This window comes from Aotus nancymaae, unplaced genomic scaffold (genome assembly GCF_030222135.1).
Source record: "Aotus nancymaae isolate 86718 unplaced genomic scaffold, 86718_ANA_hifiasm-v0.15.2.pri h1tg000008l, whole genome shotgun sequence".
NCBI classification, from domain to species: domain Eukaryota; kingdom Metazoa; phylum Chordata; class Mammalia; order Primates; family Aotidae; genus Aotus; species Aotus nancymaae.
In genome coordinates this window covers 850,871-878,763 of record NW_026988419.1, presented here as the reverse complement: position 1 = coordinate 878,763, position 27,893 = coordinate 850,871, and the positions used below count along the sequence as shown (strand labels likewise).

The following is a 27,893-nucleotide window of genomic DNA, read 5'->3' as shown; positions in this document are numbered from 1 at the left end:
GAGTTAGCACACACCAATCACTAGCAACCACCTCTGGAGGGTTTATCAAAACACAGATGGCTGCAATCCACCACCAGAAGTTTTAATTCAGCAGGTCTTGGGTGGGGCCATAGAATTTATGTTTCTCATAAACTCCAAACTGAAACTGCTGCTGCTGCTGCTGGTCCAAGCATTACCCTTGAAAGCCCCTGGACTAGCACCAGCTTAGGAAGGCAGATTCCATGGTTGTAGTCATCAAGGAGCAATGGACTGTTTCTGAGCAGGAGATTAACAGGTTCAGAGTAGGCAACAGCAGATAGGAGAGATGGCCTTGGACCCCTGCGTCTCCCCTTCAGTCACAGGCAAGAGTCAACACTGGTTACTTGGCAGAGCCAGGGTCCCTGGGGAGGGATGCATGCCAGAACCTCCAACTGGAGAAGTCAGCCTGTTCCTCTTCTAGAATGTGTCTCCGTGCCCAGACTGGGCAGTGGGGCAGCAGAAGCTCACCTCCCCAGTGACCACTCCTCTCTCATTACTGCTTCTTTCTCCAGCAAGCTGAAGCCTTTCTACTCCACAGAGGAAAACAGTGAGCTGATGGATATCAGCATACATTCTGTAATTTCTCTCCAACTCTCAGGAGAGGACAATGAGTCCATTAAGGTAGGTCCCTCTGGGCCACCTCATTTGCTGAGTCAGGACCTGGAAGTTAACATTAACATGGGCAATGCTGAGAGTCCACCTTCCTGAACCACCCTCAAGCATTTGGAGGCAGCAGAGTGTATCGAGCTCTATCAGTAAATATAAGGTAATGCTAGCTGCTGTAACAGATAAACCCTGAAGTCTCAGTGGGTCAACAAGATAAAAGTTTATTTATCACCCACATCAAGTAAAGTCCAATTGTCAATGGGAGTGGAAGTGGAGCTGCTTCATGCAATTTTTCAGGAACCCAGGCTGACAGAGACCTCCTGCCCATCCTCAGGGCATGAATCCCAAGGTCCAAATCAATGGAAATTGATACCCAGCCTAGACAGAAGGAAAAGAAAGTCTAGGGGAGACTTGAGAGCCATTCTGCCTCTCTTCTATTGGCTGAAACACAGTCAACACAGTCACATGGCTCCACCCATGCAAGGAGTCCTGGGAAATGTAGTCCCTGATGGGATGGCTGTTTCCCTGAGGACACTGTGGAAAAGGAGAAGGAATCTTCTGTGGACAGGTAGCCATCCCTGCCTCAAGGGCCTGTACCTAGATGAAGAATCAGAACTGGGCTCCAGGAGTTCAGTTTCCTGCTTTGTAAAGTGAATTCCTCTTAAATGGTTGTCTTGTACTTCACGTGAGAAAATGAGTGTCAAGAGCTCAGATTGAGCAGAAGTTAGTGGATGACTGCCAGACCCCTCCCTGGCATAGACTGCCCACAGGGAGGGGGATTGTGGGTGACCCAGATTGCCACCTATCTCTCTCTCCCTCTTGGCTGTAGACCCTGTATGCAAACACCCTAAGCGCCCTGGAGCAGCTGATGGAGAGCCTCCTGCAGAGGCAGCTGGACCCCAGGGGGCTGCAGGAGATGGTACAGGTGAGTTGTCTGGCAGTGGGCCAGAGCCAGGGATGGCCACTCCTCCCCAGCAGCTGGCCTAAGGGCCAGACTATGGGAAACAGGAGAGTACATGAAACATTGTTTTAGTGATTGCATTTTTATAAAATTCCACATTTAATAAAATGTTGCAAGGGTAGTGAAAAGATGCAGATTCACTGTTCTTAATACTCTTCATGCAGGTACTCTTAAATCTCTTCATGCAGATTTACAGTTCTTAATACTTTTTCTTTCATGTTTTCTTTCTCTGTTTTCTTCTGCTTCTCTGCTTCAACGCACATACATCGTTTGAATCATGGATAGTTGCAGATATCCAGAGTAACAGTGCTCTCTCATATAACAACAGTACCATGACCAAATGCAGGACATTTAATGTTGACATGACGCATGTATTAAAATTGATGGCCCACATTCGAATTTCACAAATTGCCCCAATAATGCCCTTCAGAGCTGTTTTTCCTCTGATCCAGGATCAGAGGAAATGGATCAGGATCTGGATCAGGATCCAGTCCAGCTTAGGCGCTGCATCTAGCTGTCAGGTCTCTTTGTCCTTCTTTCATCTGGAACAGCTTCACAGTCTTTCTTTGTCTTTCATAACTTTGGCACTTTTGAAGGCAGGTTAGGTAAAAACTGGGTTGTTTACTTTCTTTTTATGGACACTTTTAGATGTTTTACATATTCTGGATACAGTCCATCAGATATGTGATTTGCAAATATTTTCTCCTAGTCTGTGGCCTTTTTATTGATTTCCCAATATCCTTTAATGAGCAGAAGTTTTTAGTTTTGAGGAAGTCTAATTTATCTTTTTTTTTCTTTTATGGATCATGCATTTGGTGTCAAATCTAAGAAATCTTCCAAAGATTTTCTCCTATGTTTTCTTCCAGAAGTTTTGTATTTTCAGGTTTTATGATTAGGTCTATGATATATTTTGAGTTTATTTTTGTATGGTCTGAGGTACAGGTCAAAGTTTATTTCAATTTTTTGCACACGGACAGCCAATTGTTTCAGCACCCTTTGTTGAAGAGACTCTCCCTTTTCTGTTGAACTACCTTTGCATCTTTGTTGAAAATCAAAGGCCTTGTACATGTGGGTATATTTCTGGACACTTACTTGGCCCCATTGATGTGTTTTCCTGTGGTACGCCAATACCACACTGTCTTGATTACTGTAATATTAAAATAAGCCTTGAAATATGGATCAGATAATGTAAGTCTCTAGATTTTACTTTTTTTTGCTGCATCTCACAGATTTTGATACATTGTGTTCTAATTTTATTTCAGTTCAAAACACATTTTAAATTTCCCTTATGATTTCTTCTTTGACCTTCAAGTTATTTAGCAATTTTCAAATATTTGGGGGTTTTCCAGAATCTTTCTGGTTTGGATTCCTAATTTAACTGCATTGTTGTCTGATGGCATACTTTAGTCTCTCATGTATATATATATATATATTTTTTTTTTTTTTTTTGAGACGGAATTTCGCTCTTGTCACCCAGGCTGGAGTGCAGTGGCACGATCTTGGCTCATTGCAAACTTCACCTCCCAGGTTCAAGTGATGCTCCTGCCTCAGCCTCCTGAGTAGCTAGGATTAAAGGCACCTGCCACCATGCCCAGGTAATTTTTTGTATTTTTAGTGGAGACAAGGTTTCACCATGTTGGGCAGCATGGTCTTGAACTCCTGACCTCAGGTGATCCATTCGCCTTGGCCTCCCAAAGTGCTGGGATCACAGGCATGAGTCACGTGCCTGGTCTAAATCCCATATTTTAAATCCTTTTAAATTGTTGCCCAGATACCATGTCTTGGAAAATATTTCATGTGTATTTGAAAAATATTCTGCTGTTGTTAAGTGTAATGCTTCGAAACGTCTATTAGGCCAAGTTGGTTAGTAGTATTTTTTTGGGTTTTCTATATCCTTTTTGATTTTCTGTCTTTTTGTTCTATCAGTTATTGAGAAAGAGGCACTGAAATCTCCGACTAACAGTGTGAATTTGTTTACTTCTTTCAGTTCTTTCATTTTTTTCTTCATGTATTATTTAGCTATGTGATTAGGTGCATAAACATGTAGGATTGTTATGTCTGGAAAAGTACAGAGGTGAAACAAATTTTAATGTATTTCATTTCACCCATATAACTAAAACATCATTTTGACATGTAATCAATATAAAAAACTATTATTGTGATATTTCACAACTTTGGGGGTACCATCTTAAAACCCAGGGGGCACTTTACACTTAGACCAGCCACACTGGAAGTGCTCCAGGGTTACACGTGGCTTGTGGCTACCGTGCTGGACAACACAGATTCTCTGGTCAGATGTGATATGTACAATGTGACAGGGGCTAATGGTCCTTCACTTGCCAGCTACTCATCTGCTGTGTGATGCTGGGATGGTCACTTGCCCTCTCTAATACATCTTGGTGATGGGACACTCTTGGTGAATGACAGCCCATTGTCAGGGTCTCATCCTCCAAAGCTGTGTGTGTCACTTACTTTTTGCAGTCTCAGAAAAAGCCAGTTGTTCTTTACAGCTTCTTGCTAGAAACGATGGTCTATGTTAAAAATAGCTTGTCAAGGATCAGAATCGCAGCTTGCAACTTGGCAGGTGAGCAGACGGGTGTCTCCTGGCTCAAGATGGACTTTGAAAGCCATCTGGTCCACCCTGGGACTCGGGGAAGGGTGGGTCATGGGAGGGAGGCATGTGGCAGAGCTGGGGCCGGATCTAAGGTCTAAGTCCTGCACTGTGCTTTCTATCCCGCTTTGATTTGGGCTTCATTCTTGTCAACCTGGGCTCAACAAAATCCTTCATCAGCGTTCTCATAACATAAACCAAGTATCTTACAGGGCAGGCCACGGAACGACTTGCTTGCTGACCTCATATTCGTGTGATGAGCATTTCTTTGGCTATCGTTTCAGGAATTATCATGAAGCAGATGTCTACACATTATCTGAAAAAGCTGGACATCCCAGCATTGCGGAATTGTAAATGGTGGAGAGTGTTATATCTCGAGTCCACGACTCACCAGCTCACTAGGGGAGCTTAGAGAAACAGGTTCAAGGGAAGAGCCAGAGGACCCTTTGCTGTGGGGTTTTTGGGGGTGGGAGTGTAACCAGGCAAGAGAGAGAGAAATGCACCTGGGGAGGCCTTTCCAGAACAACAGCTATTCATCCCCGGGCTGTTTTTCCCATTCATAGCGTCTTATGAAATGCTTTTGCCCTGATGTTGCTATCAGGTTCTGTGGGTGATTTCTGTCCCTGTGAGGGTGGTCACCGAAGCCCTGAGAGCTGTGATGTGTGTGCAAAGAGCTCCACCTGCAGTCTTCTGGTTTCCCACGCAGGAGCTTCCCGTCTGCCCCTGCCCACCTTCTGCGCCCTCACCTGCAATCGCTGCCCACGTGGTCCTGACTGGGCGGGGCCTAAGTCTTCCCTCTTTGTGTTCCCTCTCAGCCCTCCAGGAACTACAGCTGGACCTGGATCCTGAGGTCAGGCGGGCAGCCCTGGAGACGCTCAAAGTCCTGGATAGCTGTAGTCAGCACAGGCTTCTGGCTTCACCCGAAGGAATGTCCTAGGTGGTCCAAACGTAAGATGTAAACTGTCTTCTTAGTGCCAAATGCAAGCCCTTATCAATGTCGTTTGTAGGAAAAACATTGTGAAATAATTACTATCCTTTTCTTTCCTTCCATTAAAATAAACCTCCACTGCCACTGGAGTGCAGGCTTGACTGTAAGGTGGTGATAGCTCAGAACCAGGACAGTGAGGCAAAGGGAACTTCAGCCTTAATGAGCCACTTCATTTCCTATTCCCCCTCGCCCCCACCAGTATGTGTCTGACAGACCCTTGATTCAAAGGGTCGTAAACTAGCTTTGTGTCTTCACTCGTAGTTCACCCCCAGTTCATAGGCTGACAGTGTGCCTAAGGCCAGGCACTGTGCCAAGCAGCGAGGGGAGGCCTAGTGTGTCCAGCCCGCCTTCAGGGACCCTTCTTAAAAGGAAAGCACCTGACCACAACACACATCAGAGGGACGACTGCAGCCAGGGTGGAAGTGCTGCAGTGGCACAGGAGGGTGGGTGTGCATCAAGTCTGGAGGCAATCCAGGGAGGCTGCATGGAGGAACTGACATTTATTCCAGGCCCACCCTCATCCTTCCCTTTGAGGCTTAAAGTTACCAAGTTTGGACTGTTGGAACCGGAGCCCAGTGAAGCCTGGAACATAATCTGGCTCCTGATCAAAAAGGAGAAATTAGCCCCATGTCTAAGAACATGTAGGGGAAGAGAGGGGAAGTGTGGGGAAGGCTTTTCCTATGCTTGGGCCATCAGAATAGTCTAGGTGCCCCCAGAGCAGGTAAACCAGGACTTCCAAACCATTCCCAGTACAACTGCCGAAGGAATTTACCATCGGGGTGCCATCAACAGGAGAGAGCTGTTATGCTGCCCCAGAACCCACCCATGGTAAAGCCTTCTCTGGAACAGTGGTCTTCAAACTGTTGTGTGCCTCCCATGGAGCAAATGGTGAAGTGATTTCCTGCCAAGTGATGAACAGCATTGCTGCTAAACAAGCTTGAACACCACTGCTGCAGTGGGGAGGGCTCACCGCTCAACACAGTACAAGGAGGCAGCTGTACATCTGTACAACTGGCTCTCCCTTCATGCCTGTGCAGAAACTTTTCCAGATGGTTTATAGACCTAAATGGAGAGAGCAAAATTTAAGACAGTACAGTATTTTTGATCCTGAGAGTATGGTAGTTTTTCTTTTAAAAGTAACAGCAGAAGTCGGAAAAAGGAGAAGTTATCTGCATTAGTATGTTTAGCGTTGCTAAAACAGAATACCCATGTCTGGGTAATTTATACAGAAAAGGTCTGTTTAGTTCCCAATTCTGGTGGCTGTAAAGTCCAAGAGCATGGCATTGGCATCGGCTCGGCTTCTGGGGAGGGCCTTGTGCTACCTCGAGACACAGTGGAAAAGCACAAAGGTGAGTGGGCAGGTGCACAGGCCAGAGCGAGTGAGAACTCACTCCTGTAAGGTATATTGCTGAGTTGAAATGAGGAAACTGAGGCCAGTGAAGAAAAATGAGAATCCAATTTATTTAGCTCTCGGGCGAGGTTCTGTGGTCCAAGAAAGGGGCCAGAGAAGTCGCAATGGGCTTCTCAGGGCATGGGGTTTTTATAAGAAGTGTAGGTAGTTGATTGGTTATTGGGGAAACAAAGAGCAGACAATTTTATTGGTAAGGAGAGTTGATTGATTGTTAGGGAAACAAAGAGCAGATAGTTTTATTGGTTAAGGGGAGTTGAGATACTGATGGGGTGAGTAGCCACTGGCAGTTAGGTGGGGCTAAGGAGACAAAGAACAGACAGGTTCACTGGTGGGGAAGTTTGATTGATTGTTAGGGAAACAAAGAGCAGACAGTTTTATTGGTTAAGGGAAGTTCAATGTTAAACTGTCGCTGGACAATTTCCGGCAGGCTTTTTAATTTTTTCTTGTTGAAAGGGACGAGCGAGGAATGCAGGAGTGGGCGTGTGGAGCCTGCATGGAGAGGCCAGATAGGAGTGTGTGTGGGGAGTTAGCATGAAGAGAGATAAGTGTGTCCGTCTGGCTCTTCAGCGAGGCAGCCGGCCTTACAACTCCTTCAAGACAGCATCCATCTATTCATCGGTGTTCACTCCCATGACCCAAAAACCTGCCACTAGGCCCCAGAGTTACATCTGCAATTAAATATTAAGACAAATGGCATCCAAACCATAGCACTGTGTTAAAATGAAACTTCCATACAATAAAATACCACAAAGTCAAAAGACAAACCGTAGCTAAGTTACTTTCAACTTATATAAAACTGGATTGTTTCATATCATTGGATCCAGAATACATCCAAATCAAGAAAAAAGAGGCAAATATAAAACCAGTGTCCTGAGGACATTTAAAAAACCAGGACTCCCAGGAAGACACACTCAACAAGTTATCAAGAGAAAGCAAATGTGAAGCAACACATTTCACACCTGCCAGAGCTCAGACTGGCAGCGATGATGTGGGGAAAAGGTCCCTCTTATATTGCCAGACATTGGGAAAACTGGAGCAGCCATTTGGCCATAATTAGGGAAGTTCAAGGCACATCCATCCATGACCCGTAATTCACCTCTAGGTGTGTCCCACGCACAAGGATCATGGGTGTTTTGCTCCCGTTCACAGACACCCAGGACCATAAACCACCTAGAGATCTCAAAACCAGATGCCCACATTTATCAGCTCATCACATGCAGTCTCTTGATGAAACAAAACTGTAGCATATGTACAGTATTGTTACTCATATAGTTTGAAGCACAGAGACTAAGCTCTGTATAGTTTACAGGTCCCTTATTAGATCCTGTAAGTTGGCTAAGACCCATGCCTACCTTCCTCCACTGGGTGACAGAACGCTGGCCTCTCTACAGCCAGGCCTGGCCTGCCCAATGAGGCTTCAGCAGTCTGCTGCGTCAGGGGAGGAGAGGAACAAGCAGTTCTGGGTCGCAGTGATGGTTTTCCTGAAGAGGAAAGGGTGGGTTGTATTGTTCTTAGGAAGTAGCAGGCCTGAGGGAAAGTTCTAGATCTGTAGGGGCCATCCTGGCCCTGGCTGAGCCTGAGCCAGCAGTCCACTGTCTGTCAGCCTGTTCTTTGAAGAAATGAGCCTTCTGTGAGGTCTGCAGCACCCAGCCAGGGTCTCAGCTCTCAGCAGTGGCTGCCCTCCTGACTGACTCACAGGGTATGGATGGAAATGTGTCCCTCAAGTTCATATGGTTAAGCCCTAGCCCCTGGCATGATGGCACTGGAGATGGGGCTTTCTGGAGGTGATTAGGCTGAGATAAGGTCATGAGTGAGGGGCCCTTATGATGGGATTAGTGCCCGCCTAAGACACCAGAGACCTCGCTGTCTCCAGCTTGTGGGGACAGAGCAACAAGACAGCTTTCTGCCAGCCAGGAAGAGTCCTTGCTGGAGCCCAACCATACTGGCTCCCTTGTCTCAAACTTTTAGTCTCTCAAAACTGTGACAAAATAAATGTTTACTGTTTAAGCCACCTGGTCTTCAGCATTTTGCTACGGCAGCCTGAACGCACACACACACATACGGGTAACACGGTCCCAACATAAGACGTAGGGAGACGGGATATGGGCCGGGGTCGGGGGTGATACCTGCCAACAGCAGGAGAGCCATTGCCTGGGAAGGCAGGCAAGAATGAAAAATGTGTGATTTAATCTCATTTTAAACCTTTCATTAAAAAGCAACCCAAAACACACATGGCAATATATTAACTATTCCAGCATGAGTTTCACCAGCGTATTCTGAATATGTGTAATATTTCATTACAAAAACGCCACCATGATATCCTGTCAGCAATGGCTCCAATAAGAATCATGAGGAGTCATGGGCGCTGTGGCTGCAGGAGTATCTAGGACCGCCAGGACTGTTGATTTTTCTTCAAGGGTCACTGCACGCAGGGCTCAAACTCAAGGTTTCACAAGCAAACAATATCCTCTAATGAAATGGGAAACAGAAGGGAGGATTCTCTGGACATGTCTAAATTTAAAAGAGAACACATGAGAAAAAGAGGCCTATCAAAGAGAACGCTAAAAATTCTAATTGAGCAACTTTATTCACATAATTTCTACAGCAAGAACTCGAGGGTCATCTCTGATGGAGCCAATTTCACTAATTGCCTTAAAGGCAGAGAAGTCAACCAACTCCTCACATGTCTCGAGAATTAAAAACAAAACAAAAATACAGAGAGCAAGAGAAATAACATTCCACAATAACCTAGCTACAGACTAGCTTTGAATTTTTCTAGCACAATACCACTTTTCTCTTCCATCCTGTAAGATGTGTTCTTCTTTCCTCTAGGGAAAAAAAAAGACAAAGAAAATGATGTTAGCAAAATTCTACTAGAATTCCCAACGCTAGCCACTAAAAGGTTAACTGTTTTCTATTTATTCCACTGCATATATAAAAATACTTACAGAAAATGGCATTACATTAAATAAATAAGTTATGTTAGAGAAACAACAAAAATGTAAAGGCAATCCCCCCACCCAATCCCACATACTCCCCCAGGACAGCACAAGCTGGTGGAGAAGTCCACATCGCACACCCTGGCCCAGGTAGCACTGCACAAGTGAATTTAGGCGTTCTAAGACTCAAGCTACTTCTTATCTATTAAAAGGAGAGAGAGCTTGCCTATTGGACAGAATCCATCTAATCAAGGGGTTCTGGTGGGGATTAAAGAAGAAAAGGCGTAAAAACAGTTCAACATGGCCTGGCACACATAGTTGCAGCTCATGAAGATTTGGTCTTTTTCCTTAAGAAATTTATCATTTAAGCAAGAAAAGCAGAAAAATAGGAAACCAGTTAAATATGTTTATATTGTGGTTTAAAATGAAACCTGGGGTGTTCACGATTTGACTTGCTATCAAATTCCAGGGATACTGGGAGGAGGGCCCTCCTGGGCCACCAAGGGCTGAGTCCTCAAGACGGTCCCTCTCCAGCCCCATAGCAATACAACCTCACAACATTCTCTGCAAGGCCGAGGCCCCTCCTGTGTGGCTGGGCCGGAAGAAAGCCCTTTAGGCTGAGCAGGTGAAAAAGCAAGACAGAAGCCTCTGCACGGAGCACCGGGGCAGGACGTCATACATGGAAAGAGGACCTCAGGCGACTGGTACGGTGCCAGCAGATTATGGAACTCAGTGAAAGGCACAAGACAGAATCCCAGGGGCAGGACGATGGTAAAAGAAGAGCTGGGGCACTCTCTGAGAAAACGCAGTTAGGTTTAGACAAGCAGGGAGAGCAGAGCACAGGAGCTCTGATGAGTGGGAGGCCAGGAGAAACCTCAGATCACTCTCTTGGCCAGGAGTTGTTTTCGGTGTAATGCTCCCCTTTCAACTGAGAATCCTGAGGTCATCCGTTAAACAGAACACATAAGCTTCGCTCTCAAAGCAGCCTCCATGCCATGAAGATGCGGCTGAGATTCTCAAACGCTTCACTACCTGTGGCTGAAAGTACCTGGCCAGTGGTTTGGTGTGAAAACGTCAAGTGGGCACAGGAGCAGGGCATCAGGCAAACAGTTGGAGACCAAGACCAGAGGGAGAGACTCTGCTGTCAGCCATGCACTGCCAGGGAAGGAGCTCTGGGGGCCCTGCCCACACAGTGCCCCTGACCCTAGCTGGGGCCCTGCAGAGAGAAACCTTTCCCAATACCTGAACACTTACGTCCGTCCGTCCTCAACTGGGAAGACAAATGACGAGGCTCGTTTCTTCTGCTTCTGGTTAGCTCACACAGTATGACTTCATACACGGAAATGACTTAACCAAACCTGGGAGCTTCTAGAACTAAGCCAAGGAGCCTGAGCCAAAAGGTTTCTACCTTGTGCGCTAACCTACAAGAATGGCCCGTGTCCAGACTGCACCCCACCGCAGCACCCAGCATCTGCACCCCCTGGGAGAGTGCGGGTCACCTGCAGAGAGCAGGCAGCTGAGCAGTGGGTGGAGTCTGGGGATGCGATAGCAACGAACTGGAAAGCAAGGGGAGAGAATGCCGGCCGAAGCTCCCTTGGAAGGAAAGGGAAGGGCTGTCCTATGGCAGACCCTGGAGCAGTCCCAGGGCATTGGGGGAAGACAGTGACAGTGAGAAAGGCACCAGACAGCTTAGGCCACAGGAGGCCGCTGGTGTTCTGAGAGTGTGGTCTCTGTCATGCGCAGGCTTCGAAGGCAGGCGCCACTGAAGGAACAAGGCATACCAGACCCTGGTTCTGAGCTGGATGGGCAGTTCGCAGGCCAGGTGAGCTCCGGGGGGAGAAACAGAAAATGGGACATTTATGGGAAGCAGTGTCCACCCAAATGATCTCTGAGAAAAGGCATATCACCAGGGTCAGGTACAATGGAAGACGATACTGGAGACACCGCCTCACCTGCTGGAACCACAAACACACAAAACCCAAAGAAACTGGCCAAATCGAACCCACAGTCAAGTCCCGTCAGCCTGTGGGTGAGCCGTGGCACTGAGTTAAGAGTCACATCCTCCAGATCCTGGCTGTGGACACACAGAGCAGCTGTGCTGGGGAATCCAGCCCTTCATGCAACAAAGGTACCTGCCCACACTGACGGGCCCCACTAACACCTCCCTGCCCCCGTCTCTCAAGAAAATCAAAGGGCACACCTAGACTACAACTCTAGCTGACATGATTCGCACATATTAAGCTGCAAAACGAGGTGCAGAAGTCAGAACAGGGAGCACTGAGATGAACTGCAGGGCGCCTCTCACACCTGTGAGAAAACTATGCTTGTGGCTCTCCCAGGCCACTCATGCCCTGTCCCTATCAGGAATCCAGAAGTAGACAGGAAGTCACTTGCTTTAGATCAGTTTCACCTTACAACAGCTATTTTCTGAGTGTGTCAGATGAAGAGGTCAGAAAGAAGGTTTGACAAAGATGAATCAAATGTAGTACGTGAGGATTTGCGGAAAGACCTCTGAATGCACACGAATGGAAAGTGTGTGAAACTTTTGCAAGAACATCTGCTCCACCTCGATGCATCTAACACAGGAAAACATTAATAGACACTGATTTTACAGGAAGGAAAAGCGTTTGGGAGAATGCTCGGAAAACGAACACTTACGTAAGAATTCGGTTGAGATTTACTAAAAGTGGCACAAAGGATCCTCCCATAAAATAAAAAGCGTCTGTCCAAGGAGTGGTCACTCACGTAGGACACCACATTCAATCAACAGAAACGCACCTTCCTCTCTTCTGAGTTGGGCTGTGAAGAGCTGCCTGTTCTCCCGGTCTGACAGCGTTGTCCACCCCACCTGAGGCACCCCGGGCATCGGCCTGGCGTCCGGAGCCCTGGGGGTCTGATAACCTGGGTCTTTTCGCAGGGAACTGATGGTCCCTCCTGGTGGCACAAGCAACACATGTAGACAAATGAGCCTCCATTGCAGTTGAGCCCAGTAGACTTTTTCTGCACCCCAGGGGTGATGATGGCAACTTCCAGAAACCCTGGAAGCGAGGGTCTGGATTTAATTTTTCTAAAAAGCTGTCTGCTTGATACCCAGCTTCCGTACTTGCTTTATCTGGAGAGACTCCAATACATAAAGGCACCTTCATCTGCCCAGGGGATTTGGGGCAATACTTTTGATGAAGCTTGTCAAATTCTTCTTTTATTTCATCGTAACGATTCCTTCCATGGTCTAGCACTTCTTTATCTGGGACTGAAAGAGTTTTGCTGGGCGACACTGATTTTCTAACTATTCCAGAATGGTTTCCTTGAACACGAAGATCAGACGTCTGCTGCGTGCGAGCTGGGCTGTGTGTGGGGTTGGTCTCTGGAAGTGATGAAGAGGAATCGCTCTTGGGCAGGTACCTACCCGCTTCCAGACAACTTTTGCCCAGGTTTTCAAAAGTCTCACTTAAACTTCTTGCTTTTGCTTTGCTGGAAGGTAAACTCAGCCTGCAGGTTTCTAAGCCCTGAAGGCCACCGGGGCTCACAGGACCCCCTCTGTACAAGTTCACGGCCCAGGAGTCCGGTAGGCCCATCCGGCGAGGCTGGCTCCTGGGACTCAGGCAATATTCCCGATGAAGCTGATCAAATCGGATTTCAATCTCCCTCTGATGGTTCTCTCCGTGGCCCTGTCGTATTCTTGGTCTGGAAACTATTTTTACAGGAGAAATTAACCATTTTAATGTCCTAAATCTGTTTTCCTTATCAAGGTTATGCGTTGCACTGGAGCTGAAATAAGCCAAGGAAGAATACTTCGAGGGTGTCACTTTCAGCTCCTTCCAACTCGGATGTAACTTATGGATTTGGGGTTTGTTGACTTCAAGAAAAGCTTTTTCCAATTTTAAACCTGTCTTACGGCAAGAAACATCTAGTGAGTTCTTGCAGTCTCTTAATGCTCCTGTCTCTTTCACAGGCTCAGAGCAGGTCACAAAGCTCTCCTTGGGGCTCCTCTGAGAACGCCTGCCTCCTTTGCAATATGTTTTGTTCATCCTGCTCTTACATCTGTGCCTCTTCCTGGAGTTCCAGTTTTGCACGATGAATGTTTTAGTGGAGATGATGCTTGATGGCTTTGTGCTCAACAGCCGGCTCATGGAATGCAGCATCCCCGCATACAGGTCACTGATGGTCACGTCGCAAATGCCATCATCTTCAAAGGGCTGGCTGCTTGAGAAGCTGCTGCTACTGGTCTCTTGTAGGGAGAGGCTGTCATTTCTAGGTACTAAGGCCATATCTGTGGAGGAAGTATGTGAAGGACACCATTCTCTGGGAGATGGCGCTGGTTTCGCTGGGTCACCAGGACTCTTTCCGGAGACAGAACCGCAGTATCCTGGGAGAAAAGACACACATAAAGTAAAGGTGTGCTACCGTTCTAAACCATCCGTGTGCACAGAGGACAGAACTTAAGACTGGATCAGGACTGCGTTTTTTTAAGCAATAGTAAAAACAAAAACACCACAGTTGCGTAGGAGTAGGCTCTTCTCAGAGATTTCTTCTTTGCTATCAAAATTTGATTTCTACTCTCCATCGTACATTTCCCAAACGTGCCTTCCCTTCCCTCTGGGCTGTTTAGAAGATGGACGCCTTTTCAAAAGCGAATTAGAAACTGAATAATGACGACACCGTTCACTACAGAGATGGGTGGGGGCATAAGGGCTCTAAACAAACCCCTTCATAGAGCTCTGACTTTTGCATCATATTAAATGCTTCCTGGGGAAAAACCCTAAAACTGAATACAAACAGAAAAAATAAACCTGTATGTTAACCTGATAACTGAAAGAGAAAAAAAGAGTCTAAATACGCTGAATGTCTGCCTCTTAAAGGACTAAGGATAAAAACAGCTGCTTGGAAATTTTGAAGCTTGTTTAGATTGTTGAGAAGAGTGGTAAGGTGCTGCAATGCCAGAGTTATTTTGTGCTGTACGACTGACCAGATGAGCGCCTGTTACCTCACTGAGGCTGGTGATAACTGGGAGAGGCAAATATGGCATCAGGGCAGGGGTGAAGAGCTCAAAAGCGCATGGAGTTGCATCACACGACACAAAAGCCAGCCTAAAAGGGGCTACCTGGGGGCTACTTAAGCGTCAACTTGAATACTGGCAATGGGTTGTAACATGTGAATTAAAGAACAAAAGACTCCATGAATTCCTACTGATTCTAAAAAAAAATAAAAATAAATCAAGGTATAAGAGGGTACTAAAAGAAAGGGGGGGGAAAAAAAGAACCAGAGGGGAGATAGCTCTTTTGAATAGAGGAATGCCAACTGGCATGTGCCAAGAAATGGCAGAGACAGAAACGGCCTGGGCTGGAACCATCACTCAGGTGATCCTCAGTGCTGGTTCCTAAATCACCAGGTGAGAAGTTTTTAGAGAAAGAGTTCCTAGGAGATCACAAAGAATCACACACAGATGACCCCAAGGAAAAAGGGCCTGTCGCAGTAAGAAACTGGGCAGGTCTCACTTTAACTCAATGACCGGCCTCAAAAGTCACCAAGAATGGGACAGACTGACCAGATGTTCTGAGAGGACACGCCATCCCTGTAGTAGTTTTGCCAAAAATGTTTAACATGAACCTAACCACGAGGAAGCAATCAGGTCCCAATTCAGGGACATTCTGCAAAACTACTGGCCTGGACTACTCAAGAAAGACGGTAATATGAAAGGTGGCCACGAGGGAGAGAAGGCCAAGGAGCTGCTCTTGATGGGGGGAGACTAAACGCACCGGTAGCACCAGCCTGAGTGGGTCTGGAAACAGTCAGAAAAACCAGAAAGGCTGCAAAGGACATCACTGGCACAATGGGTAAAACTGTACTCTATCAGTGGTCAATTTCTGGCATGTGTTAAGCGTATCGTAGTCACAAAGGAGAATTACCCGATTCTTGGAGGTATGTGTAAAGCATTTAGGGATAAATGTGTACACAAATGCAAATAAATACTGTGTGTCCACGTGTGTGTGTGGGGGGTGACAAAGCAAATATGACAACATGTTAATTGTGAAACATATGAAGGCTGTTCATCGTACTCCTCCTGTGCTTCTGGAGATGCAAAACTTTTCAAACTAGTAAGCTGGAATAAAGAGCAGACTTGCAAGGGAGCAAACAGCTCATTTTAAAACATCTTCATCTTCCTATGAAATGCAAGTATATCTCTAACAATTTATGTTGATGAAACACAACAGGAAATGATGGTGTGCCCAGTGTGAGCAGCGCTGAGGGGCCACGCAGCTCCAATGAAAGTGAAGGAGGCATGCACAGTTCACAGTTTCTGTGTCACACTCACCAGGGGCAGGCATGGCGGGTGAGGCCGGTGAAGGGAGCAGAATCACACGTGCATCCTTTCCAGCTCTGTTAGCTGCATACTGAAATCAGAGCCAGTGGTTACAACAAAAAAGTTGCCAGGTGTCAAATGGGTACAAGGAGCTGGGTTCTCTCTTGACAATGCGACATCCCCAAGGATGGTGTAAGGAGCTGCTTCCCTTTCAACATGGACTGTGCATCTTAGCATAGCCATGCTGACAAGTGTGTGAACGTGACGACAGTGGCCAGCTGGGCTTTGGGCAGTGGAAGGAAAAAGTATCCTAGTAAGATCTGGACACTTGACGTGGTCTCTAGGATAGCTTCCAGCCACAGTCAGCACTCATCTGCCAGTTACTTCTTACCCTGGGGGCACTGGTAGCTTTGTCTACCATTATACTTGGACCACAAGAACACCCAGAGGCCAGGTGGATGGTGGACAAAGAAGACCCGATAGAGCTGCTTCTAACCCTAATCTGTTCCCTGGATCAACACAGCAACCAAGAGGACACCACTTGCTGCCTTGGAATAAAGGAAAAAGCATTCAGGTGCATCCACTAAGTCAGTGGTCCTCAAATACAGGCTTTCCACTGGTCAGCAGCACGGTAAGAAAACAGATACACCCCTGTGAGCCTGCTGCCTTTCCTGGAGATGAATTTTATTCTGCAATGTGTACTTCCTAGGTATTTGGTGTTGCAATGTCCTTTATTCTATGATAGAGGGCACAGACCTTGAGAGGGGGCAGTGGGTGAGCGTGCCCACCTCTCATGCCATCACATCCCCTGACCTCTGAACAGGTGGGACAGGTGCCAAGGGTCAGCCACCTCACCTTGCAGCTGATCCTAGCCTGGCCATACCAGGGAAGGCAGGGACTACTGCTTCCCTAACTATGCAGCTTCAAATCCCGGTCCAGAGGCTGGGGCTGCTCTTAATGAGCCCCGGTGTGGCCCTCACAGACTTTTTTCTCTTGTGACAGAGTCTTGCTCTGTTGCCCTGGCTGGGGTGCGGTGGCATGATTTCGGTTCACTGCAACCTCCACCTCCCAGGTTCAAGCGATTCTCCTGCCCCAGAGTAGCTAGGATTACAAGCGCTCACCACCACACTTGGCTAATTTTTGTATTTCTAGTAGAGACAGGGTTTCACCCTGTTGGCCAAGCTGGTCTTGAACTCCTGACCTCAAGTGACCCATCTGCCTTGGCCTCCCAAAATGCTGAGATTACAGACCTGGGCCACCATGCCTGGCTGCCCCACTACATTTTTCTGTGAGCTGTCTCAGAACAGTGGGCAGAATGCCTCTGCCAGGGCTCCCACCTTCCTGATGGTGCTGCCCTGGGGGACCTGGAGTGTTTATTCAAGAAGAGCAAGTATCTCAGCATGTGAATAAAACAATTTGGAAATCATGACTCCAAATGCTCTTTACGGGTTCTGTATGGTAACACTGTACCTCAATGTATTATATAAAAACAAATACTGGGAATCAGATTACCTCAAAATACTCTGCACCTTGTAGCAGTATATCCACTTGGGTCAAGTATTTCCTTCTTAACTCATTTTTCAAAGGGCTTTGAGGCACTGCAGGCTGATCAAAAAAGAGAAGTCAAAATTTTTAAGAGCTTCTGACCTTTTGGATTCTGGAACAAACTGGCAAGCTCACTAATGTACAAATCTTTACATGATGTTACTCAAAGTCACTTTCACCTCCATGATGTTATTGAGTCACTTTTTCATCTCCTGCTGTGTTAATAACCCAAAAGAATGTAAAAAGACAAAAAAAAAACAAAATAAAACCAAGTCTGGAGAAGTTTATGACAGCGTTTCTAGACAAGAAAAAAATATATCTAACCATCTGAATATTCTTAGGTGAGTTTAGGACTCAACTACTGGTAATAAAACTGGTAAGTTTATAAGAAATTCAGTGCTTCTGGCTGGGTGTGGTGGCTCATGCCTGTAATCCCAGCACTTTAGGAGGTTGAGGCAGGTGAATCACTTGAGGCCAAGAGTTCAAGACCAGCTTGGCCAACATGGTGAAATCCTTTATCTACTAGCTGGGCATGGTGGGCACCTGTAGTCCCAGCCACTTGAGTGGCTGACGCAGGACAGCTGCATGAACCCAGGAGGTAGAGGTTGCAGTGACCCAAGATGGTGCCATTACACTCCAGCCTGGGTACAGAGCAAGACTCCATCCCAAAGAAATCAAAAACAAAAACGGAACTTCAGTGCTCCAGCACAGGAGGCTGCCCTACCCCTCCCCTGCCAGACACTGGAAAGAGAAGGGCATCACCCTTCATCCTTTGTGGAGTGGGGCTGGCACTTTGGTTCTTGACTCTTGGCCCCACCCACTTTCCCTTTGCTGCCAATCCCTACATAAGCCCTCAGTAAGTACCCACTTTCTCCCCCAGGGCCACTGCCTTTTTCTTCTTAGTCACTGAAAGTCACACATGGGTGCATGGGAAACTCTCTGTGCAAAAGTAGCAATTTTAGAGGAAAACCGTGCACCAGCTATTCTAGTAGGTGACAGGGGTGACATGGGGGCCAGGAAAAATGCTTGAGCAGGTTAAGCTCTGTGTGAATTCTCATGTAACCCAACGAAGGAGGGTAAGAGGCACATCCTATAAGGATATGGGTGGTTTCTGTGACCCTGGGGTACTCTAGGAAACAAGACATTTAAATGACAGTTACTGTTTAGGTTAGTGATGGCTGCCCAATGAGGCAACCCTGTGACTTGGGGCTTTTGAGGGCAGACATGGAAATACTTCCTAGAGCACTTCTCTTTTGACCCTGCCTCTGTGGGGCAGACCGAGAGCCCTCGTGTGCTCATCAAGGCAAATGGCGCCCTGTCAACCACACTGACAGCTTTATCTGCAGAGTGAAAATCATCAGGAATCAGGCTTGCACTGGGGGTAGAATTGGCTGCCAAGTGCTAGACTGAAAAGGAGTGACTTACCCCCTAAGGGAATCTGGACAGCATAAGACTTGGAAGTAGCAAAAGCCAGCCTCAGGAGAGGATTTCCAGAAGGGTGCAGGCAATGCTGCCTGCCCCAGGCCACATGGGCTTTGATGGATCCACCCCTGAGCCCCCAAGCGCCCTCTCTGTCCATTCATTATTAAAGGTAGGACTTACCGCTAAGGCCCAAGCCACTGACTCTTCCTGGTCTGAAGTGACATCAACATCACCGCTTTTGGAATCTAGAAATCAAACAAGTAAATACCAATCAGGATTTTTAGGAAAGAGTGCATTTTCCTCTCAAGGACAGAAGGTATCACATCGAGTAAGTTCTACAGTAAAAATCCCCATTGCTTCAAGGTTGCACCCACTGGAGTCATCTGTGACTGTCCATGTTCTTACTAACCCAGAGAACCCCTTGGAACGGGAATCTGCCTGGGGCCATGGAGTAAAGAAAGGCAGATTCTGCACCACCTCCAGCTTTCCACGGCCTCTGAGCCTGGAAGTTGAGACGTTCAAGTCAAGCACTGCCCAACAGAACTTACAGTGACCATGGAAAGTTCTCTGTCTGCTGTCCCAGGCCCGCCACTAGCCACATGGGGCCACTGAACAGCTGGAATGTGGCCACTATGGCTGAAGAAACGGATTTAAAATTTTATTTGACTTTCGATTCATTTAAATATCATCCAGAGGGGGCTGGTGGGTGCCATACTGAGCAGTACAGCTGCCAAATAACTATTTCCTGTGATTTCAAGCAGTCGGGGATATTCCTGGACCTAAGGATTTATAGTTAAAATCTGGATTAACAGCAGTAACCACACAGCATCACAGGTAAATATCCTCATGAAGAGCTTTCCAATTCTACTCTGAAAGACCACCAGCTTCCCTTTAGCAACTCAACACCCATCACTAACTGTTGGTGCAGGCGAGGTGCCAGGGAAGGGGCTGGGCAGAGTGGACAGAGGCTCCGGAAGGCCAGTGTCCAGGAGAGATAGGCATTTAAAGGCTAGTGACAAAAATGTTTCACGGCCACAAACAGAGGAACCCAGGTCTAAAGAGCTTAGATAAGAAGCAGGGTCTGTTCCGGCCTGGGGATCACAGGGGCTTCCCAGGGGCAGTAAGAAGACCACGTTGGCAGGTCAGGTGGGCCTTCAGGCCCCATTCTAGGTTCTGGCTTTACCCCAAAAGTAATGGGAAGCCACGTGTTGCATCAGAGAAGTGGCTGGACCACATTCACAGGTGTGTCAGTGGGGCAGAGGGAGCCCAGGTGGGGATGGGTTCTGGTGCTCAGGGTGGACACGAGAGCTCATGAGGCACAAGGCACAGGACAGAGGATGCCCTTGCCATGAGGAATGAGGCAGAGGCTGAGATGAAGAGGACCCTGGGTTTCTGGCTCACACTAGAGGAAAGATGGTAGGGGCCTGTATTGAGGTGCAGAAGAGAAGATGGCGTGCCTGTCTGCCAGGCTGAGTGTTAGCTGTGCCAAATCTGGACATGAAGTATTGAAGCAGAGGGGCTGCTAGGCAATAACATGCCCCCTGTTGAGGTCTGGCTGGAGGTTATAGTCAGCATACAGTGAAGCCATGGTTCCACCCGGGTGAGGGGCAAAGGCGGCTCAGACAAATCCTCCAGAAAGGGCACCTGGCAGGGCTGGGAGGTGAGCAGACTGCAGGCTGTGAAGGAAGAAGATGGAGGCGACCACAGAGGCCCAGGCCAGAACTTCCAGAAGGTTTAAATGCTATGGAGGGCAAAACCCAAAGAATAAAACCCAGAGAGTGCCAACAGGATTTAGCAACAGGGTTGCGAGAAACCTCACCCAGAGTTGGGCTTTAGAGATGGAGCCAGAATGGAATCGAGAGAGGAATGCACGGGGCTGGCGGGGTAGGGAATCCATGGCAGCAAACGGAGCAGGTCATTTGACTCTGGCTGTAAAGGGAACTGGACAAAGGAAGGGGCCCAGGACAGGGGAGAGCCACGAAAGGTCTGATGTGTCTAAGGTGAGTCTGGGCACATCTAAACACCAATGGATGGATCCAGGGAACAGAGGCTGAAGATGGAAGGACGGGGTGAGGGACAGATTCCCGAGAAAAGAGAACAGGATGGGGCTGGGCAGTGAGACTGGCCTGGGGGAAAGGAAGGAGCCTCCTAGGAAGACAAGGCGGGAAGCTTCCCTGTAGAAGTGAGGGTTCACACCACCACCCTGTAAGGGCAAATCTTAAATCTGGGTACTAATTTTTCACATGGAGGGGCATGTTTATTTACTCAAGAAATACCACCTGAGTACCATTCATATGTCAGGCAACAGATGTAACTGTGGGCAAGGCAGAGCTCAGAAGGAATCAACAGTGTACTTTAACATGATTTTAAAGATATACCTTAGAAAAAATAAAAACTTTTAATACTGAGGAATCTCAACTTTCAGCTGTTGTAACAGGTGTGTCAGGTCTGGTCCTTCCTGACCTCAGTTCTCTGACAAAGGCGACACTCACCGGCTCCCAGGACTGTGTGGTGCGAGGGAAGCTCAGGAGCCTGGGCTGCAGCTTGCACGGAGCCATTTGTCCTGTCCATGGGCCTCACGAGGGAGTCCTTCTGAGTGCATAAGTTAATAAAGACATGATTGTTTGAGGGACAGCACATTTCAGTCACTGTAAAGTCACAAACCTGCAATCTCTTCGTTAACGCAGGTGACAGCAGGAGCCTCCCACAAGGCTTCTCTTCTCCCTGCATGTCCCCCTTATGAGAGGACTCAAGAGCAGAGGAGGAAGCTGAGGCTCACTCAGGTTGCACAGAGAGCTGCTACTCAAAAAGCCACTTGAAAGGTAGGGAAGGAGCAGGGAAAGTGTGGGGCCCAGGCGCAAACAGATAAACTCACACCTCCTAACACTGGCCCAAGGATGACAGGGACTGGGACAAGTGAAAAACCAAACTGAAACAGAACAAAATTATCCTGAGGTCATCAGCGGAAACACAGAAATAGTCCAGTGGCCCCTGGGGGACTTCCTGTGATCTTTAAAGAATGTGATGGAGTATTAATGCCTAAGGCCAGGAGGAAGGCCGGCATGGTGGCTCACGCCTGTAATCCCAACACTCTGGGAGGCCGAGGCAGGTGGATTACCTGAGCTCAGGAGTTTGAGACCAGCCTGGGGAATATGACGAAACCCCATCTCTACTAAAAATACAAAAAATTAGCTAGGCGTGGCAGCATGCACCTGTAAACCTAGCTACTCGGGAGGCTGAGACAGGAGAATTGCTTGAACCCGGGAGGTGGAGGTTGCAATGAGCCGAGATCACGCCACTGCACTCCAGCCTGGGCAACAGAGTGAGACTCTGTCTCAAAACAAACAAACAAACAAAAAAAAAACGCTGGGAGGAGTCAGTTTAAGCTTAAGTTACACTCACAAGGGCAGCTGCTTGTCCTGACACCTGGTGGGCAGGCAGCCACACTCCTGGGCAGGCCTGCTTCAGCTCTCCAGAGCCTGCTCTCCAGCATGAATAATCCCAGCGAATGGCACTGGTGGGTTCTCATTAGCGAAATTCAAGCACTCAAGATACAAAACTGGTTAAAATATTAATATTTTAGGAACCACCCAGCCTTATAAGAACAGGGTAGTGAGAAGGTAGTGAGGCCTGTACCATTAGGGATGGTCTTCAGGTGTCAACTCTGAGGGTTCAAGGGACTTGGGGCTACCCATAAGCACTACGGGGTAACTGAAGCCCACTTCCAGAATATGAGAACCTTTGCTTCCAGGGAAACCATCACGTAAGCTAGAGTTTACAGCGTTGTTTTGTGGCTGTGTCTGAGGCAGAACCTGGTTTGAGAATCACGGAGAAGCAGATGATCCACACCAACCCCAAACTACCTGGCAGCTCTGATAAGCTACGAAGAGAGCCCAAGCGTGTGTTATAATCAAACCAGCACAGGTCAATGCCTGGCCTGTTAGGGCCCACTGCCTCCTGCAGGCTCCAGGGCAGCAGGAGCACCCAGTTGTCTGGGAAAAGGTGAAGGCGGATCTGGGCACTGTCACCAACAGCAATTACAGTGAAGTCAGAGATGTCCCAGCTGAAATCTCAGACTACATCCAGTTTCCTCCTAATCCCAAGAAAGGGTCTGAAGATTCTGGAGATCCACGTAGGGGTCCTCCTACATTTTAAGCAAAAACCTTAAATAAATCTTCAAATGATGAGTGGACATCTCTATTATGTATAATTAAAACAGTATATATCCTTTAACCCAATAATCCTACCTCTCAGCATCTACTGAAAATGGTGCATATTAGTACTGGGAGAAGATAAGGACCAGGATTTTCTCTGAGAACCATTCAGGGGCTTTATAAGTAAAGTTTTATTGGAACACAGCCATGTATACTCATTCACATATTTTTTTGGTCACGATCCCCCTACAACACAGAACTGAGTAGTCATAACAGAGACCATACAGCCAGCAAAGCCTAAAATATGTTACATCTGGCCCTTTGTGGAAAAAGTGTGCCAACTCTTATTTATAATGAAGGAAGCCACAAATAGCTAATTGCCTACCAATAGAAGAGGAGTTAAAAAAGTAGTTTTTAAAATAATTATACAATTTTATAATTATACAATAGTTGATGAAGAGTTCTCCATATATATTAACTGGAAAAGTGAGATTAAAAAATGCATTTATAAAAATGTTATAGGGATCACATGGTACTAAAATAGCATTAGTGACCATCTTTGCATAGAGAAATCAGCTCATTTATGGAGTTGTAGGTACTTTTAACATTTCTATGACTAGAATAATTAATCGAGAAGATTTGATTTCAAATTTGTTGTTAATATTATGTCACCTTAACCTTGATGTTTTCATTCTTGGGTATAAGTTCCTTGACCTGTGACCACGGGGAGGAACCATGTGGCTTCTGAGAGGCAGTGATTAATCGAATGCCAGACAACCTTGCAAAAGGGCTCCTGGGTGTCCCTGAAGAAAGGCCAACAGCACCTTCTACTAAAATAATGGGTCTCAGAGCTGCAACACCCTCAGATCAACTAGGTGGGGAAACCCAGGTCTTTGGAAGGTAGAAAAACGCAGAGGGAAAGATATGTGATCCTCCACACCGCACCTCCCTCATCTCTCTTCCTCCCCCTTTTTTTTTTCTCTAGAAGGAACTGGATTTGGTCTTTTCTGTAAGGTCTCAACACAGTGAGCCCCTCGCTGGGATGGCACCGTGGCCAGCTGGGGCTGGCCCAGCCTCTGCACACGTTATCAGAGCCCCTCAGCCTGTGACACAGGAAACACAGGGTGACAAAAAAGGCCAAACATTACATAGTGCCTCCTTGCACTTGACAAGCAACAGCAAAAACGCTTCTAAGTAAATCCTTAAAAACAGAGAAAGAGTGTAGTCAAGATGAGAAAAAGTGCTTCGTGGTGGCCTCTACATAACCTTTGAGGTTGGGTACACCCACACCTTTACCCACATCAATACTCCTCCACAGCAAGGTTATTTGGCAATAAGATTTCACGTTTAATACCTGGATCTCTCCTTTATTTCTTTCCTTTATTAGTCTTCCACCCCAAATTCTCAATCCTGAAGAAAAGAAACAAAAACGACCATTTAAATAATCCTGAATGCTGAATTTCTGCTCAATCTGTATTCACCGGAAGCCAAAGTGACAGGCGAATAAAAAGGTACAATATTAAAACCAAGCCGTTTCTGATACCCTGCTGTTGTTCATCTTGGTAAAGTTTCAGGTTTTTAAGGCAAATTTGTCATTCATGGAAATCTCTCCTACCTACTAGGCAGTGGCTCATTAAATTACATCATTAGCCCAAAAAGTCAAATGTAAACAAGGAACATATACATGACAACGACTGTCCTTAAAATATATAGAGAGAGGGCAATCTACATACTATATATAGAGTTAGCACTTTTTGCAGGCAATCTCTATATCCGATATACAGAGTGAATGCTTTCTAAGGGCAATTTACATGTTAAACAGAGGCCAAAGGGTAACAGAGACCTGCCACTGGAATATTTTAGTTTCTGCCTGTGTAAACTTTTCACCCAGATGTGCCTGGATTGGCTATAAAGGCAGAAAGGGAGGATTTCTTTTAATTCAAAGAGCCGATCTTGTGAACCTTTTGTGCCTGTTTACTACAACATAGAACTTGCTCTGAGGTTTGTTTTCATTAAGTGATAACGAGTTAGTTATAAAGCTATATGCGAAGAATTGACCCCAGGCAGTGCAAAGCGTCACCAGCTATTCACCAAAAAGAATCCACACGATTTCAGTCCGATTTAACGGAGTGTCTTCTTCTCCCTATTCAAGTACTTGGAGCTTCAAGGAAGACAGTTACTACTCCAAGCTAAACAGGGCAAACAAGTCGATGTGAGTGTTCCTGTTCCCAGAGTTTCATAGGGATTGTAAGTAAGTGTTACAACACCCACACCCAGGAGATGTTACTGTCATCATCCTTCCCATTTCACAGATGAGGACACTGAGACCAGTCCAGCTAAGCAACTGGCCCAAGCTACCACGGTGGGGAGGTGGCCAGCGGGGATGCCAACCCGGCAAGGCAGAGGGCATGTGAACCAGGAGGCAGACACCTGTCTCTTCAGGAATTGCTTTAATAAGTAATTCAATTAATTCTCAGGTTTAAGGGCACCAATGTTTTGGTTCCTATTAGGTGAACAATGCTTACTTCATAATAGAGCAGGGAAAGGATTTCAACTACTCCATTCACACTCTTCACCCGCATACTCAGAAGGGGAGGATGATCCTTACCTTGGGGCGTCTCGTAGGTCAGCGTGGCCATTTGCACCACCGGGGCGTCCTCGAAGGGTTGGTTGTACTGCGAGGGAGAAAAGGGCTTCCTGTCAGGTCCCAGGGCCACGAGGAGCCCCAGACCCGGGCGGAGGCGGCGCCAGCCCGCGAGAGGCTGTTAGTCTGGTCTGGGGCGCCCCAAACACAGTCTCTACAGCGGAGCCCCCAACCCCGCCTCGCTCGTCCCTCTCAAGATCCCCCGGCCCCACCAAGCCCTTTTCTCTGCACCCGAGCCCCAGTCCCGCTTCCCCATTCCCGGCTCCGGAGGCCTTCCTCCCCCTCCCCGCTCCGAAGCCTTCGGCAGTGCCTCCTTCTTCCCTCCCAGAGCCCCCAGCTCCACCTCCCCCTTCACTCCGCACCCAAGCCCCAGCCCCGCTTCCCAACTCCGAGCCTCCAAAGCCCCTTCCCCTTCCCGTTCTACGTCCCCTCCCAGACTCACTCCGCCCAGAAGGCCTCCCCTCCCGGCGGACCCTCGGGGGCCTCACCTTCTCTAACAGCCGCTGCATGCGCCTCTGGAAGCGGCCGCGACTGGCCCTGAGCTTCTGCAGTAGCGCGTCGTCTTCCATGCCCTCTCCCTCCATGGCGCGCGGCGGACCGAGCGGTAGACCCAGCTGCAGACCCAACAACGACCTCAGCGCCAACGCGGGCTCCAGGGCCTAGAGCGCCGCAACTCAAATAGGCGACTCCGCCCTTCCTGCCTTCCTCTCTGTTTTCTATTGGCTAGCGCGGAGAAGAGGGGCGCTGATTGGGCCTTTCAAACATATTTGCGTCGCTCCTCCCGGCCAATCCGCGCCCGAGCGTCCAGCCACGCCTCAAGGAGCCTGTAGGACGGAAAAGAGGGAGGGTCTCCGGCCGCCGCGGCAGGTGGTGGTTGCTCGCACAGCTCTTGAGCTTATTAATCAGCGGTGCCGCGCGAGATCCGGTGGGATGCATGTTATGCGCTGTGCACCGGAGATAAGTCTGCGTGACTTGCTCTGGGTGTCGCCGCCGAGTGGGGTCCATCTTCCTCACCCGCCCGCCTGGGATCCCGGCGCGGTTTCCAGGGCAGGGGCCTACCCGAAATTACCAACCCGGAAGGAGGCAGGATGGCGAATATTCATCTAGAAGGAAAAAATAAGTCTCAACGAATGACACATTTAAAGACGCTGACAAATGCGATACACATCACAAAATCCAGGAAAATACTTTTATTAACCCACCTTTTCCCCCTATGTATTTCTGATTGCATACTCTGCTTCTTCATTGATATTAATCTTGTAATATTTTCTCCAGAGAGAAGAGCAAGATAAATCAGTCTTTAGTACGGTTGATGGAATTTGTGATTGACATTTTAGGAAAGTTTTATTCAGCTTCATCACTTAACCACATTTGTGTGTTTGTGCTGACTTGATTACTATAGTCTGTGATTGAAAATAATTTAGCATTACAGAGCACCAGGAGGTCCGTTAAAGGGGGCTTTTCACCTCCTTTCAGCCTGCACGGCAATTCTATCATGACGTCCTGCAGAAATTTAGGTGGGGTAGGGGGAGGATGAGAACTTCGGGGCTCATGGAGTGTGTGTCTCTACAAAATGTGTTGCGTTGTGTTGGATACAGAGATGTGCTGGCCTGATTTCCCTTAAGATGGCACAGCTGCTGGAAAGGGAGTTGGCAGGGGCTGTCAGTTGTCAGCCTCTTCTGGGATGATCCAGTTGCAGAGAGCTCTCTCACTCAAGGTCCTGATGCCCAGGGCGGCCCAGCGCCAGTGACTGATCCAGGTGGGAACAGGAAGTTTGTGCCATTTCAGTCTGTTGGAAGAAAACCCTGGGCCACTTTATCTTCCGAGCTCTTGAGTCCTGGGAATTGGACGGGGTAACCTATCCAATCCTGTTTCTCCCTTATAAACATCCTCTTTGATTCAGCCCCAGTTGCAGGATCTACACATTTAATTTGTAGTTTTTGCAATTTCCACAAGGAGGTGTCTTCCTCCTCCTTCCTTGGGAGAGTTCAGAAATTTAACATGCTCTTCCTTTGACTCTGTGCTTCTGTACATAACTTAGTTTTCAAACATCTAACTGGGCACATTTAGAGACTTGAGACCTTGAGTAAGATTTCCTTTTTTCTTCTTGAGTTTTGGATGATTTACTCTTCCATTGTTACTGGATAGAGTTGTCCAGCTCTTGGTGTGTTGAACAAAGAATCGAACAAAACACACAAAGAAAAGAATGAAGCAATGAAAAACAAAGCAACGGAAGAACGGAGTAAGGAAAGCACAAATTCATTGAGGACAATTCGCAGAGTGGGAGCGGGCT

The 27,893-nt window shown here is 47.4% G+C and overlaps 2 protein-coding genes across 2 annotated transcripts in view; one reads left to right on the top strand and one right to left on the bottom strand.

The window, feature by feature from the left end:
- The window catches only part of MROH2A (maestro heat like repeat family member 2A), a 29,669-nt gene extending 24,536 nt beyond the window's left edge, over nucleotides 1-5,133 (top strand). The window contains 5 exon segments of the mRNA XM_064373435.1: nucleotides 531-639; nucleotides 1,454-1,549; nucleotides 4,013-4,169; nucleotides 4,481-4,546; nucleotides 5,012-5,133. Of these exon segments, the coding sequence (XP_064229505.1) occupies nucleotides 531-639; nucleotides 1,454-1,549; nucleotides 4,013-4,169; nucleotides 4,481-4,546; nucleotides 5,012-5,133 (550 nt within the window).
- A 4,030-nt stretch (nucleotides 5,134-9,163) lies between these two features.
- On the bottom strand, nucleotides 9,164-26,255 carry HJURP (Holliday junction recognition protein). The gene is given in 10 exon segments (XM_012434199.2): nucleotides 9,164-9,423; nucleotides 12,313-12,350; nucleotides 12,353-13,900; nucleotides 15,848-15,926; nucleotides 17,348-17,440; nucleotides 18,983-19,047; nucleotides 21,295-21,394; nucleotides 24,311-24,366; nucleotides 25,565-25,631; nucleotides 26,089-26,255. Coding segments are annotated over 10 exon segments (2,211 nt in total). The 5' UTR covers nucleotides 26,185-26,255; the 3' UTR covers nucleotides 9,164-9,354.
- Nucleotides 26,256-27,893: the final 1,638 nt, after the last annotated feature.